This window comes from Nomascus leucogenys, chromosome 23 (assembly GCF_006542625.1).
Source record: "Nomascus leucogenys isolate Asia chromosome 23, Asia_NLE_v1, whole genome shotgun sequence".
Classification (NCBI taxonomy): domain Eukaryota; kingdom Metazoa; phylum Chordata; class Mammalia; order Primates; family Hylobatidae; genus Nomascus; species Nomascus leucogenys.
In genome coordinates, this window is record NC_044403.1 from 24,374,389 (window position 1) to 24,392,684 (window position 18,296).

General features: G+C 44.0%; 1 protein-coding gene and 1 pseudogene across 3 annotated transcripts in view; one reads left to right on the top strand and one right to left on the bottom strand.

Annotated features, from left to right (window-relative positions):
* Window positions 1-353: 353 nt before the first annotated feature.
* A2ML1 (alpha-2-macroglobulin like 1) overlaps window positions 354-18,296 on the bottom strand; it is a 61,668-nt gene continuing 43,725 nt past the window's right edge. Inside the window, exons 25-36 of one of the 2 annotated variants that reach the window (XM_030804435.1) lie at window positions 18,058-18,139; window positions 17,544-17,700; window positions 14,400-14,474; window positions 14,058-14,220; window positions 11,044-11,258; window positions 9,355-9,570; window positions 9,055-9,182; window positions 8,793-8,883; window positions 8,211-8,279; window positions 2,611-2,713; window positions 2,128-2,169; window positions 354-1,083 (exon numbers count right to left, since the gene is read on the bottom strand). In XM_030804435.1, the coding sequence (XP_030660295.1) occupies window positions 2,129-2,169; window positions 2,611-2,713; window positions 8,211-8,279; window positions 8,793-8,883; window positions 9,055-9,182; window positions 9,355-9,570; window positions 11,044-11,258; window positions 14,058-14,220; window positions 14,400-14,474; window positions 17,544-17,700; window positions 18,058-18,139 (1,340 nt within the window). In that variant the 3' untranslated portion in view covers window positions 354-1,083; window position 2,128. The remainder of the gene's footprint in view (window positions 1,084-2,127; window positions 2,170-2,610; window positions 2,714-8,210; window positions 8,280-8,792; window positions 8,884-9,054; window positions 9,183-9,354; window positions 9,571-11,043; window positions 11,259-14,057; window positions 14,221-14,399; window positions 14,475-17,543; window positions 17,701-18,057; window positions 18,140-18,296) is intronic. The other variant, XM_030804436.1, reaches the window with a different exon arrangement.
* On the top strand, window positions 11,926-12,489 carry LOC100594367 (annotated as a pseudogene). Its single transcript, XR_121754.4, has one exon. The product of XR_121754.4 is annotated as a 40S ribosomal protein S11-like (transcript).

The window sequence follows — 18,296 nt, forward strand, 5'->3', positions numbered from 1 at the left end:
ACGAGGTCAGGAGATGGAGACCATCCTGGCTAACACGGTGAAACCCCATCTCTACTAAAAATACAAAAAATTAGCCGGGCGCGGTGGTGGGTGCCTGTAGTCCCAGCTACTCAGGAGGCTGAGGCAGGAGAATGGCGTGAACCCGGGAGGCGGAGCTTGCAGTGAGCCAAGATCGTGCCACTGTACTCCAGCCTGGGTGACAGAGCAAGACTGTCTCAAAAAAAAAAAAAAAAAAAAAGGTTTAAGGAAGAAGCCAAATCGTGAGTTTTGGGAGGAAAGGATGATCATCATCTTTAAAAGGACTTTTGGTTTCCAAAGAAATATGTATAGAAGAACTAAATGCACAGATTTTCTTTTTTTTCCATTTTTATTTTTTTAGCCAATTCCCAAAGCCCTAAATCACATTTTCCCTTAGATTTAAACTCTAGAAAAACAGTATTATTATTATTATTTATTATTATTTTTTGAGACAGGGTCTCGCCTCGTTGCCCAGGCTGGAGTGCAGTGGCGCAATCTCAGCTCACTGCAACCTCCACCTCCAGTGTTGAGGCGATTCTCCTGCCTCGGCCTCCCAAGGGGCTGGGACTACAGGCCCGTGCCCCACACCTGGCTAATTTTTGTATTGTTAGTACAGACGGGTTTCACCATGTTGGCCAGGCTGGTCTTGAACTCCTGACCTCAAGTGATCCGCCCACCTCGCACTCCCAAAGTGCTGGGATTACAGGCGTGAGCCACCGTGTCTGGCCTAGGAAGACATTCTTATCTTCTCTAGTTCACCCTCTACCACCGTCTCCTCTCCGGAGAGCCCCCTAAATGGCTAAACAAAACAGCTAAACCACCTTTCTTCCCCCTATGACCTTGCCCATGCAACGCCTCCTCTGAGTGATTGTTCCTATCCCATCTCCTTGCAAAGGTAGTAGAAAGTATTATAGCTGAGGTTCAGACATATTCATCTGTTACCCATATACTAGTCAGAGAAATTAAATTATTTGAGTGAATGAGTTCTGCTTCAAGCGACAGAAGAATGTTCCACCCTCCAGTAATGTCACAGAGGACTAATTGAGTCTCTTTCCAGCTTCTATCCTGAAAAGCGCACAATCAAACAAAAAAATAGAAGACATTGTGATACTCAGAAGCTCATTACATACATAGAGGATACTTGACCTCTCTCTATACACAAAAAAATCTCACAAATGCACAATTGGATTATTAATAGTGTTATCTCACAGGTGTAGAATCAGGTAACCTTTAGTTTCATCTTAGTATTTTCATATAACAAAGATGTATTATGTAAAAATATTAGGAAAAATCAATCTATTTTCAATCTGATAGAAAAAAAGTATTGTTTAATACCAAGATTAGCTTTTTCTTCTGTAAACTATTTTCAAGAGTTTAGGACAGGCTGGGCACAGTGGCTCACACCTGTAATCCTAGCACTTTGGGAGGCTGAAGTGGGCGGATCACCCGAGGCCAGGAGTTTGAGACCAGCCTGGCCAACATGGCGAAACCCCATTTCTATTAAAAATACAAAAAAATTAGCTGGGCGTGATGGCATGTGCCTGTAATCCCAGCTACTCAGGAGGCTGAGGCACAAGAATCGCTTGAACTTGGGAGGCAGAGGCTGCAGTAAGCTGACATCATGCCACTGCACTCCAGCCTGGGCAACAGAGCCAGATCCTGTTTCAAAAAAAAAAAAAAAAGTTTAAGACAAAAAGGGAAAGCTCACTTTCTATCAAAAATAAGCTTCCAAAAGACAATAACAGGGCTGAGTGTGGTGGCTCATGCCTGTAATCCCAGCACTTTGGGAGGCTGAGGCAGGCAGATCACCTGAAGTCAGGAGTTCGAGACCAGCCTGGTCAACATGGTGAAACCCTGTCTCTACTAAAAATACAAAAATTAGCCAGGCGTCATGGTGGGCGCCTATAATCCCAGCAACTCGGGAGGCTGAGACAGGAGAATCGCTTGAACCTGGGAAGCGAGCCACTCAACTTCCGCCACTACCCTCCAGCCTGGGCAACACAGCGAGACTCTATCTCAAAAAAAGACAATAACAGTAACTCGAAAGGGGCTCCTCTTAACTTCTGCCACCCTAACCCATAACTCCACCCATTTCTCCGCTGGACTTACCTCATTCACAGGGATCAGAATACTGAATTGTTGCCTGTTCATCTGTAAAACGAAATAAGACATATTATTACTTTGAGGGCCTCCTATATTCAGAGGGAAAATGCTTCAGAAAAGCTACTGCTTGAGCCCTTTCCAGAGAATCTCTACAGGTTATGAGCATGTTCAGAATTACAAGAAAGTTTCAATCACTAATATTTGTACATTGTGACAAACTGTTAATCATAGCAAAAATAATAGAAATAGCCCTTTGAGAACAATGGTTCACATTGTTCTCTTATCATATAAAATGTCTCTAGTGTACGCAACTTAAAATTGACACACAACTGAATTAAAATATTTTAGGAGATTAGATAATTTAATTATGTGCTACTTGGCTTGGGAAGGAGTATTTGTAAAATTAAGAGAAGCCATGAAGAATGAGGCAGAAGTAAGTTGGGAGATGCAAGTAAGGTCCCAGCTCTCATTTCTGCGCAGCCCTCTCACCTGGTAGGTAGTAGTCATAGACCTTGATGGTTGCTGGTTTCAAGTTGGTGACCAGCACACTTTGGCTGATGGTGAAGGTATAAGTCTGAGTGTTCTTAATGAGCTGTGGGGAAGACAGATGAAACAGTACCTTAGAAGTAAAATGAAAATTACACTCTATGCAATGTGGAGTTAAAAAACCCTTGCTGTCTTCATGTAGATTTTCTGAAGCCCCGCCAGGCATGGTGGCTCATGCCTCTAATCCTAGCACTTTGGGAGGCCGAAGTGGGTGAATCACCAGAGGTCAGAAGTTCCAGACCAGCCTGGCCAACATGGGGAAACCCCATCTCTACTAAAAATACAAAAATTAGCCAGGCATGGTGGCGGGCGCCTGTAATCCTAGCTACTCAGAAGGCTGAGGCAGAAGAATCGCTTGAACCCGGGAGGCAGATGTTGCAGTGAGCCGAGATGGTACCACTGCACTCCAGCCTGGGCGACAGAGCCAGACTCCATCTCAAATTTAAAAAAAAATTCTCTGAAACCCTCTACGTACCGCTACTGCCCTATGACAGTCTTAAAGACATTGTCTCCTGCTGACTTCCTGGCTCTTTCTTCTTAGGATCTTACATTTCTCTGGCCCTCTCGTGAACTGGTTCCCTTTGTTCGTGGTCCACCCTGACCCATGGCCTCTCCGCTAAATTAGTCAAAGTGGCCAAAGAAACAGAGGCTTGCATTTCACTCCAACAGTTCTATGCCCCTTACTGGTTGGCTTTCTTCAATCTGGTCCCTCAGCAAATGATACCTCCTCAAAGAGGCTTTCCTTGAACACCTTATTTAAAAATAGTCGCATCCCTGGCCTGCCCCACCAGCACTCTTTATACCCTTATGCTGCATAGCACTTATTACTACTGAAAAAAAAAGTGTGTGTATGCACATATACATGTAATTTTTAAAAACTTGAATATTGCTGTCTCTCCACTGGAATATCAGCACTCTTAGGCCAGGTATCATATCTAGTGTTTTCACTGCTAGGTCCCCATCACTTAGAAAAGTGACTGGCATATGTTTGTTGCTCAGTAAATATTTGTTGAATAAATTAGCAAATGGAGACTCTAAGGCAATTGTATAAGTTACTTTAATATAACAAAATAAATCCTAGCTACTTGGGAGGCTGAGGTGGGAGGATCGTTTGAACTCGGGAGGTAGAGATTATAGTGAGCCAAGATCAGGCCACTGAAGTCCAGCCTGGGCAACAGAGTGAGATCCTGTCTCAAAAAAAAAAAAAAAATCATATTGTAAATTTAGATATAGCACTATTAACATCTAATTGGAAGGGATTTCCAAAGTTCTTCAGGTATAGTGCTTCTCAAAGTGTGGTCGAGGGACTTCCCCTACTCCAGGGATCCCCGAGATTGCATCAGAGTATCTGAGAGGTCAGAATTATTTTTAGAATGATATTAAGACTTTTTTTTTCCACTCTCATTTTCTTACAAATATACAGGAGGTTGTTTCCTTCTGGGGAAAGAGATTTAAAAAAATAAAAAATAAAACAAGTATACAGGAGAGTTATCAGAGGCCACTTTATGTGTAATATTGCAATGGTTTGAACGTAGGAGTAAATAGGAAAATTTCATTCTCTTTGATTAAGCCAGATAGTAAAGCAAAAATGCAAAATAATAATGTCACCATTCTTATTTTTTTGTTTTGGAAAATAGTTATTTTCTTTTTCTTTTTCTTTTTTTTTTTTGAGACGGACTCTCACTCTGTTGACCAGGCTAGAGTATAGTGGCACAATCTCAGCTCACTGCAACCTCTGCCTGCCAGGTTCAGGCGATTCTTCTGCCTCAGGCTCTCAAGTAGCTGGGACTACCGGCACGCGCCACCATGCCCAGCTAATTTTTGTGTTTTTAGTAGAGACGGACGGGGTTTCACCATATTGACCAGGCTGGTCTCGAACTCCTGATCTCGTGATCCACCTGCCTCGGCCTCCCAAAGTGCTAGAATTACAGGCGTGAGCCACCACGCCTGGCCAGAAAATAGTTATTTTCACAAAAATGTTATTTATATTAAGATGTAGTGAGTTTATTATCATTTTTAAATTAATTAATATATATTTTAAGATTGTCTCAGTTTTAATTGCTAATATGATAAAGACCAATAGTTAAAACCCACTTCACCAAAAGCTGTTTGAGGTCCTCAGTAAGGTAAGAGTATAAAGGGATCCTGAAACAAAGAATTTTTAGAACGACTGTTCTTTTCTATCATTTGGTCACCATAATGAATTAAAGCAAATGACTAATATGAACCAAAAGAAAGCTGGGCTAGCAGGTTTTTTTTTTTTGAGACGGAGTCTTGCACCGTTGCCCAGGCTGGAGTGCAGTGGTGTGATCTCGGCTCACTGCAAGCTCCGCCTCCCGGGTTCATGCCATTCTCCTGCCTCAGCCTCCTGAGTAGCTGGGACTACAGGTGCCCACCACCACGCCTGGCTAATTTTTTGTACTTTCAGTACACACGGGGTTTCACCATATTAGCCAGGACAGTCTTGATCTCCTGACCTCATGATCCGCCCGTCTCGGCCTCCCAAAGTGCTGGGATTATAGGTGTGAGCCACTGCACCCGGCCTGGTAGCAGTTTTAATATCTGACTAAATGGCATCTAAGGCAAGGGAAAAAAATGTGTGTCTGTGTGTGGCGGTGGGGGGATGTATGAATCTAAGGCAAAAGTATATGATATAAATATATACACATATAGAGTAATGGGGAAAGGATAGTATGTGCTAATATAAGGAAAATTTAATAAGAAGATATGTTCATAACATATATATCTAATTGTGTAGTCTCAAATATATCAGGAAACAATTGGCAGAAATGTATGGATAAATGGATAAATCAAATACCATAATTAGAGGCCGGGCATGGTGGCTCACACCTATAACTCCAGCACTTCGGGAGGCCTAGGCAGGCAGATCACTTGAGGTCAGAAGTTCAAGACCAGCCTGGCCAACATGGTGAAATGCTGTCTCTACCAAAAAAATACTAAGCAAACAAACAAAAACCATCATAATTGGATATTTTAACACATGCTTTTCAGAAATTGTTAAATCAAGGAGAAAAATAAGCAGAGTTATCAAACACATGAACAACAGAAATAATGATCTCAGACTTCTAGATCAGAATCCAGGCCCAAGAGAAAAGAAATAGACCTTCTTTTGGAGTGCACACTGAACACTTGCAAAAATAGATCATGGATTAGGTCATGGAAGAAACTTCAGCACATTCCAGGCAATCAGGATCATGAAGACTGTATTCTCACACCATAATGCAACAAAATTAGACATAAGGAACAAAAGGATGGCTTTAAAAATTCCATGTGTTTCCCAGCAAATTAAGAAATAGTTAGAACTGAATGACAGTGAAAACTCTGCTTGTCTGAGATTGTGGGAGAGGGATGGCATGTACCTAGAGGGACATTTATAGTGTAAGTTCATTAAAAAATAAGGAAGACTATATATGTGAATAAGGTCATCCTCTGGTGAAACTGATCAAGAACACAAGGGAGAAGACACACAGAAAAGAGGAAATAACCACAGATACAATTATTAGCACTGGCTTTTAGATCATTAGGCCTGATAACTCACATTAGAAGCCAACTGGCAGATTTGGCAGGACACACTGAGGAGCAGTTCATTGCAGTCTCAGGCATGGTGTCATGGAAATCAGACTCCCTGGGTTCTGCTCCCACCCTAGACACTGACAGATGGTATGACTTGGACAACCCACTCTCTCTCTCCAACTCTCAGTCTCCTTATGTCTAAGGAGGGTGGCTGTAAGACTTGAATAAGTCATGTATGAAAGCATCATAAACTTGGCAAAGTTTTAAACAGCAACATCATGATTACAGGGTAGTGCCAGATAAGCTAACCCGAGCTGTCTCAAAAGAAACTATACACAGCTCGGCTGGGTGTGGTGGCTCACGCCTGTAATCCTAACATTTTGGGAGGCCGAGGCGGGTGGATGACGAGGTCAGGAGATCAAGACCATCCTGGCTAACACGGTGAGACCGTCTCTACTAAAAATACAAAAAATTAGCTGGGCGTGGTGGCGGATGCATGTGGTCCTAGCTACTTGGGAGGCTGAGGCAGGAGAATGGCATGAACCCGGGAGGCGGAGCTTACAGTGAGCTGAGATTGTGCCACTGCACTCCAGCCTGGGTGACAGAGCGAGACTCCATCTCAAAAAAAAAAGAAAAAAAGAAACTATACACAGCTCACACAACATAACAAAACCCTGGCTCCCTGGAAGACAGGAAACACAGTTAGATGATCGGGTTGGTGGGTGGGCAGGGGGTTGGAAATGGATGTTACTAACAACAGTATCTTTTGATTTGGGATATTCTTGTCTGTTGGTTATATACAATAAGGATAACTTTGCTCCTTGTGTGGAGTGGAATATCATGAAAAGGAACATTGTAACAATCTTTAGAATATTGTTAGTCCTTGAGAACTTCTTGTTTTGTTAAAATGAAAGGTTACATACAATGTCTGATTAATATTAAGTAATATTAACATTATGTTAAAATGATATGAATAGCTATAGAGTAATGAGGGCTTACTCTATACCAGGTACCGTTCTAAATATTTTTACATGTCTTAAATAATTTAGTTTTTTCTATAACTCTAAGAGATAACTATTTTGACCCCTACCCACACACATTTTACAGCTAACTTTCAGCAACTTGTCCAGTTACACAGCCAGTGCTAGAACCAAGATCACAGCCCAGGCAGTCTGGCTTCAGAGCTTCTGCTATTAACCACTATAACATAGAGTTGCAATGTCACTTGTGGCTATTGAGCCCTTGAAATGAGGTCAGTCAGAATTGAGATGCACTGACAGTGTAAAGTACACACTGGATTTCGGGCTGGGCGCGGTGGCTCACGCTTGTAATCCCAGCACTTTGGGAGGCTGAGGCGGGCGGATCACGAGGTCAGGAGATCGAGACCACGATGAAACCCCGTTTCTACTAAAAATACAAAAAATTAGACGGGCTTGGTGGCGGGCGCCTGTAGTCCCAGCTACTCGGAGAGGCTGAGGCAGGAGAATGGCGTGAACCCGGGAGGCGGAGCTTGCAGTGAGCCGAGATTGCGCCACTGCACTCCAGCCTGGGCGACAGAGCAAGACTCCGTCTCAAAAAAAAAAAAAAAAAAAAGTACATACTGGATTTCAAAGATGTGGTACAGAAAAAAAAAAAGAATGTAGATATCTCACTAATACTTCTCTATATTAATTGTATGGTAAAATGGAAATATTTGGGGTGTATAAGCTTGCATAAAATATACCGTTAAACTTAATTTCATCTGTTTCTATACTTTTTAAATGTATCTACTAGAAATCTTCAAATGTCGTAAATGGCTCACATTATAGGTCTGTTGGACAAGGCTCCTCTAGAGGCACAATGGGGTGTTTAATGGTATACCAGCATGGAGGCAGAACTCATGGCATGGTGTGGACTCACTCCCAGGCCCCTCATCCCCGTGGGTGTGACACCTGTATATACAGATTAGAAGGGAAGTCATGAAGATCCATAAGCAAACCAGCCCTTTGATCTGGTTCCTGAACACCTACCTCATCCAAGTAAATGTTAAGTGTGTCAGTTCCAAATTCAACCTTCTTCACCAGGGGTTGCTGGAGAAGCTGAATAAGAGAGGGAGAAAAAAAAAGAGACTAAGAGCCAGAGCCTTCCCTATCCCCTAGGGTAGTCTTCCAAAGCTCTGCCATGATCAAGGAAACAATATATACTGTGGAAAAGGTAGGAAAAGGGAACCAAGACTATTACAGGTTGCATGTCATATATCTGCTACAACCTTGCAGCCCATTTAAATAATCCAATCATGAGTTTGTGTGTATGTGTATATATACATATATACACACATATTTATACATATATGCACATATATACATGTATATATACCTACATATGTATACACACATATATATAATCACATACTGTGTATATGGATGCCATGTATATGAAAACTACTTTTCTTACAAGCGTACATACATATATATGTATGTATATACATGCCGTGTGTGTGTGTGTGTGTGTGTGTACACACACATGCCATGATGCCCATTTTACCAGTTTTTTTAATTATAATGTTAGGTCCCCTCACGGCTAGATAAATGAAGAAAACAGAAGTAACTTACTAACTGATTGGTGCCTTCCATGGGACTGAACCCAGATAGCATCTTCACTTCCACAATAGCCATATTGGAAGAGCTACGGCCCCCCACATAACTGACAGCAGGAAGAAGAAAACACATGTGAGCCTATTCAGTGCACTCTGCATCCCCAACACACACACACACACACACACACACACACACACACACACACACACACTCGTGTCCCAGCCCAGCTCCTATGACCAGGTGCTCTGCCAGCCACCAGCACCCCAGCTTTACTCACCTGGTGTGAACAGTGAGAGTCAAGGATCGAGGCAAAGTCGGTTGCTCACATCTAGCTTTTCCTATTTCCACACTAAGACTAAAGGTCTTCATATTTGTGGGAGGAAGAATATTGTATCTCAACACCGTCTGGTAGGAAGAAATAGATAGCCAAATCAGACTTGGAAAGAACTTTAAAGATTGTACAGTTCACACTACTTTTCTTACAAGTGAGAAAGAGAGAGAGAGAGAAGGCCTAAGGGGAAGATGCCCTCAGACTCTCCTTCCCAATGTACAGTCATTCTCATGGATCGCTACTTACCTGCACATAGACACAGCCCCGGCCTGAGGCCTCCAACGTGTACGTTCCAGGGACATTGGGCAGAGTCTCCTGCTGAAATACCAATCTGTTGACTGACTGTATGTTGAATGTGCGCTGGAAATTCTCAGTGGATTTTACAACCAGGTTAATCTCCTCAGATGGCATGTAGGCGGTAGTGGCATATTTGGCAAGAGCTTGCAGAGCAACTACAGTATCCTGAGGGAAACAACCAAACGTATACTTACCATTTTGTGAGCCACTGGAATTAACCTTGAACAACTCTATAACCCAAACATCTGGTTGTTGTTAGTTGGCTTGGATGATGTCTTCTCTAAGTATTTAGAGAACTATACCCACCTCCTCTGGAGAAGCTGACCTAGAAATCACAGTAGCTTGCTTTTTTTTTTTTTTTTTTTTTTAGATGGAGTTTTGCTTTTGTTGCCCAGGCTGGAGTGCAATGGCACGATCTCAGCTCACTGCAACCTCTGCCTCCCGGGTTCAAGTGATTCTCCTCCCTCAGCCTCCCAAGTAGCTGGGATTACAGGCATGTGCCACCACACCCGGCTAATTTTGTACTTTTAGTAAAGACGGGGTTTCTCCATGTTGGTCAGGCTAGTCTCGAACTCCCAACCTCAGGTGGTCCGCCTGCCTTGGCCTCCCAAAATGCTGGGATGACAGGCGTGCACCACTATACCTGGCTAATTTTTGTATTTTTAGTAGAGATGGGGTTTCACCATGTTGACCAGGCTGGTCTTGAACTCTTGACCTCCAGTGATCCATCCACCTCAGGCTGCCAAAGTGCTGGGATTATAGGCGTGAGCCACCATGCTGGCTAAGACTTTTCTTATCCCTCAAGCTGATATGAGCTTTCTCTCCCTTTTGAAATTCAATATGTTGTACCTTTTGCGTGTTTCTTATATTATAAACCAGATCCTCTTTGTAATACATAGACTTTGTCCTCACTTTTCTTCTAGACTGTAAACTTTTTAAGAGTACAGACTATATCTTATTAGCTTTCTAATACCTGCAATAGCAGAAGAAGGAGATGTGCCCATGAATCTTGGTGTTATCTTTATAGACCCCATAATGGTCTTCCTAGTTTATTAATATATACATTTAGCCATAATTATATATATCCTACTTGCATGTAAAACAGGGACCTCATGATGTTTCTTTTTTTTTTTTTTTTTTGGAGACAGAGTTTTGCTCTTGTCACCCAGGCTAGAGTGCAATGGCATGATCTCAGCTCACTGCAACCTCTGCCTCCTGGGTTCAAGGGATTCTCCTGTCTCAGCCTCCTGAGTGGCTGGGATTACAGGTACCTGCCATCACACCTGGCTAATTTTTGTATCTTTAGTAGAGACGGGGTTTCATCATGTTGGCCAGGCTGGTCTCGAACTCCTGACCTCAGGTGATCCGCCTGCCTCGGCCTCCCAAAGTGCTGCGATGACAGGCGTGAGCCATCACACCCAGCCCCAATGTTTCACGTTCAACAAAGAAAATTAAATACATCTGGTACTATTAATGTGCTCATATAACCCATTTTTTGAATACTTCTATATATCATTCACAGGCTTTTCCTCTCTCTAAGACCCTGGACCGAGAAGGCAAGGGCAATATGTTTTCCTCTATCTCCACACAAGATCTAATTCTACCTGGTAAGTGGCAGTGGGAGAACAGGCTGTTTACCTGAGTAGACGAGAAGCCCCCATATGCATTGCGTTGCTTGGCCAACCAAGACACTATGCTAGAGGCTTTGGCTATCTCCTTTTGAGTCAGGCTGGGCTTGGTAAGCTGGGCCAACAATGCATATGCTGTGAGTTCCACATCTACAGCCGCAGGCTCAGACCAAGGGCTGGCATTCGATGATAGAGTAGGTTTCTGGCTCCAGTGAATGGATTCTCCTATGGAAAAAGAAACATAACTAGGATGTCCTTAGAAGGAACTGGCTTTCCCACATTCACTTCGTAAACACAGCACCTTAGGGCAGAGAAAGTACCAACTGAGAATTAAACAGAGTAGAAAAAAAATTTCTTAAATTTAGCTGATTAATTGACCTTGATGTAAATGCAAGGATGCATGTGTGCACGTGTGTGTAAAGCTAGAAGCATCAATAAATGTTCCTGCCTCCAGCAATTACATGAAAACCACCTTTGTTAATTTATGAGTTTTGATGCTAATGGAAATAGGTAAATAGAAGCTTCTTATAAGAATCTCTGTGTTTGGGGGCAATTTTTGTTTGCTTACAGTTTTATGAATTTTTCAGCATTTATTTCATTTAAACAAAGATTTAGGCCAGGCGCGGTGGCTCACGCCTGTAATCCCAGCACTTTGGGAGCCTGAGGCAGGCGGATCACCTGATGGCGGGAGTTCGAGACCAGCCTGACCAACATCGAGAAACCCCAACTCTACTAAAAATACAAAATTAGCCAGGCGTGGTGGTGCGTGCCTGTAATCCCAGCTACTCGGGAGGTTGAGGCAGGAGAATCGTTTGAACCCGGGAGGCGGAGGTTGCGGTGAACTGATATCGCGCCACTGCACTCCACCCTGGGCAACAAAACAAGAGCAAAATCCAGACTCAGGCCTTTTCTCAGGCGGCCGGGAAGATGGCGGACGCTCAGACTGAGCGTGCCTACCAAAAGCAGCCGACCATCTTTCAAAACAAGAAGAGGGTCCTGCTGGGAGAAACTGGCAAGGAGAAGCTCCCGCGGTACTACAAGAATATCGGTCTGGGCTTCAAGACACTCAAGGAGGCTATTGAGGGCACCTACATTGACAAGAAATGCCCCTTCACTGGTAATGTGTCCATTCGAGGCGGATCCTCTCTGGCGTGGTGACCAAGATGAAGATGCAGAGGACCATTGTCATCCGCCGAGACTATCTGCACTACATCCGCAAGTACAACCGCTTCGAGAAGCGCCACAAGAACATGTCTGTACACCTGTCCCCCTGCTTCAGGGACATCCAGATCGGTGACATCGTCACAGTGGGCGAGTGCCGGCCTCTGAGCAAGACAGTGCGCTTCAACGTGCTCAAGGTCACCAAGGCTGCCAGCACCAAGAAGCAGTTCCAGAAGTTCTGAGGCTGGACGTCGGCCCGCTCCCCACAGTGAAATAAAGTTATTTTCTCATTCCCCAAAAAAAAAAAAAAATCCAGACTCAAAAAAAAAAAAAAGATTTAACATTTTAAGTAGAATAAAAATGGCAGAGTATATGTCAGAATTCTGAGAAACCATGAAGAAATGCTAATGAGGCCAACTATATGAAACATGCTTAGAAGGCGGTCCAATAGAATGAGACCAAAAGAAATCTCTGTGACAGTCAAGATGACAAATAATGGATAACTTGAAGAAAAAATAAAATAACAAACAAGAAGAGTGTAAGTTAGAAGACTAATTAAACAGAATTTTAGAGATAATAAGTAATCACAGAAGGGCAATCTAATTGGAAGAACATAACAGGAAACATGTGAGCTTGCAATACAAGATAGTGGAAAAGAGATCATCACAATAAATCAATATAAAGTGGAACAGGTGTATTTAACCCATTGTCTCGGACACACATTTCATGACTGGAGTTGCTTAGACACAAGAGAAAAAGCTACCTGACCCCCTGTGAGAGGACAGTTCAGCCATGACGCTCATATAAATGAAGGCTGAGACTGCACTTCTGCCTGGAAGAATAATTTTAAATAGCCAGATAAATGAAATGCATTAATATTTTATTTACAAGATCTGTCATAACTTCAAACAGTAATCTAAATATATTTAAAGTGGTCCAGGCCAGGTGCAATGGCTCACGCTTGTAATTCAGCACTTTGGGAGGCCAAGAGGGGCGGATCACTTGAGGTCAGGATTCTGAGACCAGCCTGGCCAACATGGTGAAACCTCCTCTCTACTAAAAATACAAAAATTAGCCAGTGTGGTGGTGGGCACCTGTAATCCCATCTACTCGGGAGGCTGAGGCAGGAGAATCGCTTGAACCCAGGAGGCAGAGGTTGCAGTGAGCCAAGATTGCACCACTGCACTCCAGCCTGGGCGACAGAGCAAGACACCGTCTCAAAAAAATAAAAAGTAAAATAAAAATTAAAAAAAATATTTAAAGTGGTCCTACATCAAAGAGCTTTCAAAGATCTCCAAAAGGGTGATTCCACAATGCCAATATATTTTCTGACTAGCTTCTTCAATGTAGTTTCTCTTCACATTAAAAGTATAAAAATGTGGCTGGGCACAGTGGCTCATGCCTGTAATCCCAGCACTTTGGGAGGCTGAGGCGGGCGGATCACCTGAGGTCAAGAATTCAAGACCAGCCTGGTCAACATGGCGAAACCCTTCTCTACTAAAAATACAAAAATTAGCAGGGCATGGTGGCACATGCCTGTAATCCCATCTACTCGGGAGGCTGAGGCAGGAGAATTGCTTGAACCTGGGAGGCAGAGGTTGCAGTGAGCTGAGATCACGCCAGTGCACTCCAGCCTGGGCAACAACAGAGAAACTCGGTCTCAGAAAAAAAAAAAAAGTATAAAAATGCCCTTTGAGCACTTGCATGTGTTTCTCACAAACCTCCCAACAATAATTTGATGACTTAACGGTTACTAAAATGAATCCTAGAGTACGCGTATGGGACAGAGGATACTAAGGAGATTATAGATAACCCACAGCTTATGTTTACAATTTCAAAGAACTCTTAACAGGACCAACATACCTGAGATGATAGCCTGCTGATCTAACTGTTTAAGAAGAATGTTTCTGATGTCCATTTCCCCAGCCAGGGAGAAAACATAAGCCAACAGGGCCCGTGTGTAGAGGTTGGTGGTGGAGGTGGCTGAATTCTTGAGACACTGTAGACCCTGACTCACCATTGGGTCCTAAAAAGTGAAGATGAAGACCATAACTTATAAGGCATTCCTTAAAAAATGGGAAGTAATCAGGAAATCACCTTATCCTTCTTGACCTCAAAAGGGTGACTAGGGACACAGATGGGTGAATGTCTCCAGGAACAGGCATGAGAAGGAGGGTATCAAGAGGAGGAGCCAGGAGAACTTACATCTACGTCCTTTCCCATCTCCAGCAATGCAGCTGTGACATATGCAGTCAAGGAGACCTCATCATCAACCCCACCCTAGAGGCAAACAGGGAGACAGTGAGTCAGGGCAGCAGGCAGCCGCTGCAAGAATTATGTGCAGATTGCAAAACAGCATCCCTGCTGAATAGATGAATTATTTTTAAAAGGAAAAAAAAAAGGAAAGCTCTTCTTTCCACAGGCTTTCTGTAGCTCCAAGCCTCCAGGACACACACAAAGAGGGAACAGGCTGGACTTCAGTAACTGCACAGCCTTAAACAGCCTGCAGGAGGTAGCATGTGGATTTCAGCTGAGTGGGTGTTTAAGAAACCCAAGAGGGGCCGGGCGCGGTGGCTCAAGCCTGTAATCCCAGCACTTTGGGTGGCCGAGGTGGGCGGATCATGAGGTCAGGAGTTCGAGACCATCCTGGCCAACATAGTGAAACCCTGTCTCTACTAAAAATACAAAAAAATTAGCCGGGCGTGGTGGCGGGCACCTGTAGTCCCAGCTACTCCAGAGGCTGAGGCAGGAGAATGGCTTGAACCCAGGAGGCCGAGCTTGCAGTGAGCCAAGATGATGCCACTGCACTCCAGCCTGGGGGGCAGAGCCAAACTGTCTCAAAAAAAAAAAAAAAAAGAAGCCCAAGAGGAGGAGTTAGGAAGGATAAGAGGTTTAAAGAAGGGAGGAATAAGGAGAGAATCTGCCGCATCACCGCATCTGAGCCTCCCCTCAAGCAGCACAATACCCAGCCCTTCTCCAGGGGAGATTAGGTGAGACCTTCCCTGCTTATCGCCTTTCCCAGAAATAGCTAAGCAAATTTTTGAAAATATCTACTCAAATTATTATCCTCATTCTATAAATAAGAAAACAAACACTTAACAAGATTAAATAGCTTGTGTTCAGGCACAGTGGTTTACGCCTATTATCCCAGCTTGAGGCCAAGTCGGTGGGGAGGATCACTTGAGCTCAGGAGTTTGAGGCCAGCCTGGGCAACACGGTAAAACCCCATCTCTACAAAACCTACAAAAATTAGCCAGGTGTGGTGGCATGCGGATCCGTGGTCCCAGCTATTCAGGAAGCTAAAGTAGGAGGATTATCTGAGCCCGGGGAGGTCAAGGCTACAGTGAGCCATGATCGTGCCACTGCACTTCAGCCTGGGTGACAGAGTGAGGCCCTGTCTCAGAAAAATGAATAAGTAAATAAATAAAAAGATTAAATAGCTTGCTCACGGTTACATGGCTCATCTGCAGCAGGACTGGAATTTGAACCCAGGACATTTAACTCTGGAGCTCATGTGCCAAACCACTAACCTTGGCTACACAGAGGATGGATTTCTCAATGGACTGGCCTCCTCTCATAAGAAAGCAGGAACAGGTTGGACACGCGTAGGTCACGCCTGTAATCCCAGCACTTTGGGAGGTCAAGGCGGGTGGATCACTTGAGGCCAGGAGTTCAAGACCAGCCTGGCCAACATGGTGAAACCCCATCTCTACTAAAAATACAAAAATTAGCCAGGCGTAGTGGCGCATGCCTGTAGTCCCAGCTGCTCAGAAGGCTGAGAATCACTTGAACCCAGGAGGTAGAGGTTGCAGTGAGCTGGGATTGCGCAAATACACTCCAGCCTGTACAACAGAGTGAGACTCTTGTCTCAAGGAAATAAAATAAAGAAGGAAGAATACCTCTGGGATCTTGCTCTAGTCAAGTTCTTTATTTTAGTAGACATGGGGTTTCAAACTGGTCTCGATTCCTGACCTCATGATCCACCCACCTCAGCCTCCCAGAGTGCTGGGATTACGGGCATGAGCCACTGCGCCTGGCCCTCAGGTATATTTCATACAGTGTATAAGAGAAGAAGAAGACAAAAACTTAGGGGAGACTAATAAGATCCTGCAGAGGAAGACTAATGAATCCTACAAATAGATTTTTTTTTTTTTTAACACTCAAGAGTTTTAATCCTTGCCCTGGAATAGCAATGTAAGTGATTTCTCTAGAAAAGTGTATACAAGTCTTTCTTGCACTGAGTGTGTTCTGAATTGAACAAGTTATCCTGCAGGATCTATGCCTCGCCCTGTGCTTGGGACAGGTACAAACAATGTAGTGAACAGAAGAGATCAGTGCCTCTGGAGTGCAACTGCCATGGTTCAAATCTCAGTCCTGCCACTTATTAGCATGCACCTTGGGCAATTTACTTAGTCTCCATGGCTTAGTTTCTTCATCTGTAAAATGGGATTAATAATGGCATACCAATACCTAGCTCATTGATTTGTTGTAAACATTAAATAATATCAAATAAACTACGTGCCTAGAACAGTGCCCAATAGAGTAAACTTCTTACAGAAGACATTGGGCTGCCTACTAGTCCTCACCACAGAAAATGGCTTTCCCAGATGGATTTGGTGACATAGTAAGAGGCCCAGAGATCTTTTAGTCCAGTAGTCTCAAATTTCAGTGTGTATCAGAATCATCAGGAGGGCTTGTTAAAACACAAATTTCTGGTCCACCCTCCCAGAGTTTCTCATTTAATAGGTGTGGGCTGGGAGTCAGAATCTGTGTTTCCAACAGGTTCCCAGGTGATGCCAATGCTCCTGATCTGGGAACTATGCTTTGAGAACCATGTTCCAGTCCACATTCTCTCCCTTATTTTTGAGGCAGGGTCTCACTCGGTCACCCAGGTTGGGGTGCAATGGTGCAATCATGGCTCACTGCAGGCTCGACCTCCTGGGTTCAAGTGACCCTCCGATCTCAACCACCCAAGTAGCTGGGACTACAGGCGTGCACTAACAAGCCTGATTAATTTTTCATTTTTTTTTCTGTAGAGATGGGGTTTCACCATGTTGCCCAGGGTGGTCTCAAACTCCTGGGCCCAAACGATCTGCCCACCTCGGCCTCCCAAAGTGCTGGGATTACAGACATGAGCCACTGCACCCAGCCTTCATCTGTATTCTCATTCTACAGACATGAAAACTGAGGCCCAGACCAGCTAAGCATTTTGATCATGGTCACCCAGAGCCACAGTGGAGACCAGAAGAAAACTGATTCCCAGGCCAGTGTTCATTTGCTTCTGCTTGGTCAGAGGTGTGAGGTCCTTTGAGACAGTGGTCGGCTGCAGGCTCCTGGACAGATCCGCACCTTCATAGCTGTGTGAAGGAGATTTCCCACGTTGGCATAGCAGCCGCTGGGGAGCTGGTTTCCTGCCATCCACTTGAGAGCATCCTGGATGTTCTTGGGATCAATGAAGATGAATTTCTGAGCTTGGCCAAAGCATTTTGTGACAAAGGCTGTCAGCCTACATGGGTGAAGAGGAAAATATGGCATGAAGAGGAATTTCTAGGTGAGGGTGCAATCATTTCTTCATTTATTTGGGTGTATACTTCCAGAAGGGGAGCTGAGGAAACATATGCCATAGCAGGCCCAGAAAAGGGAGGCATTAATGGGCACCAATGAGGACAAGAACAGAGGAGGCACAAGCTCAGGAAGATCGAGGGACTTGACCATCCATGAGGGTGAAATAAGCAGTATTAAAGAGGTAGAAGACTGAGTGCAAGAAGGAATGGGGTTAAGGGGAGAGGTAGTGGAATAGTTCCAGAGGGCTCGGGAATTATGCTCTGGAGTACAGGACTCGTTGGGAATTGGGTGATATTACCATGTGTTTCCATTTCCATCTTGCTCCCCAAAGGCACTGTATGAGCCATTGCTGTGTTTGTACATCAGCTCCTTCTGGTACCCTGGGAAGCCAAATGTGGTTTTAGATCACAGTGACAACTTCAAAAAACACCCGCGTGCTTTTCAAGGATATGGGACACTTCAGGGGCTGGAATTCCCTGTATCTTATCAATCTGTCATAGGGCCTAGTGGAGGAGAGTGTTCAAGAAAGAAAGGCTG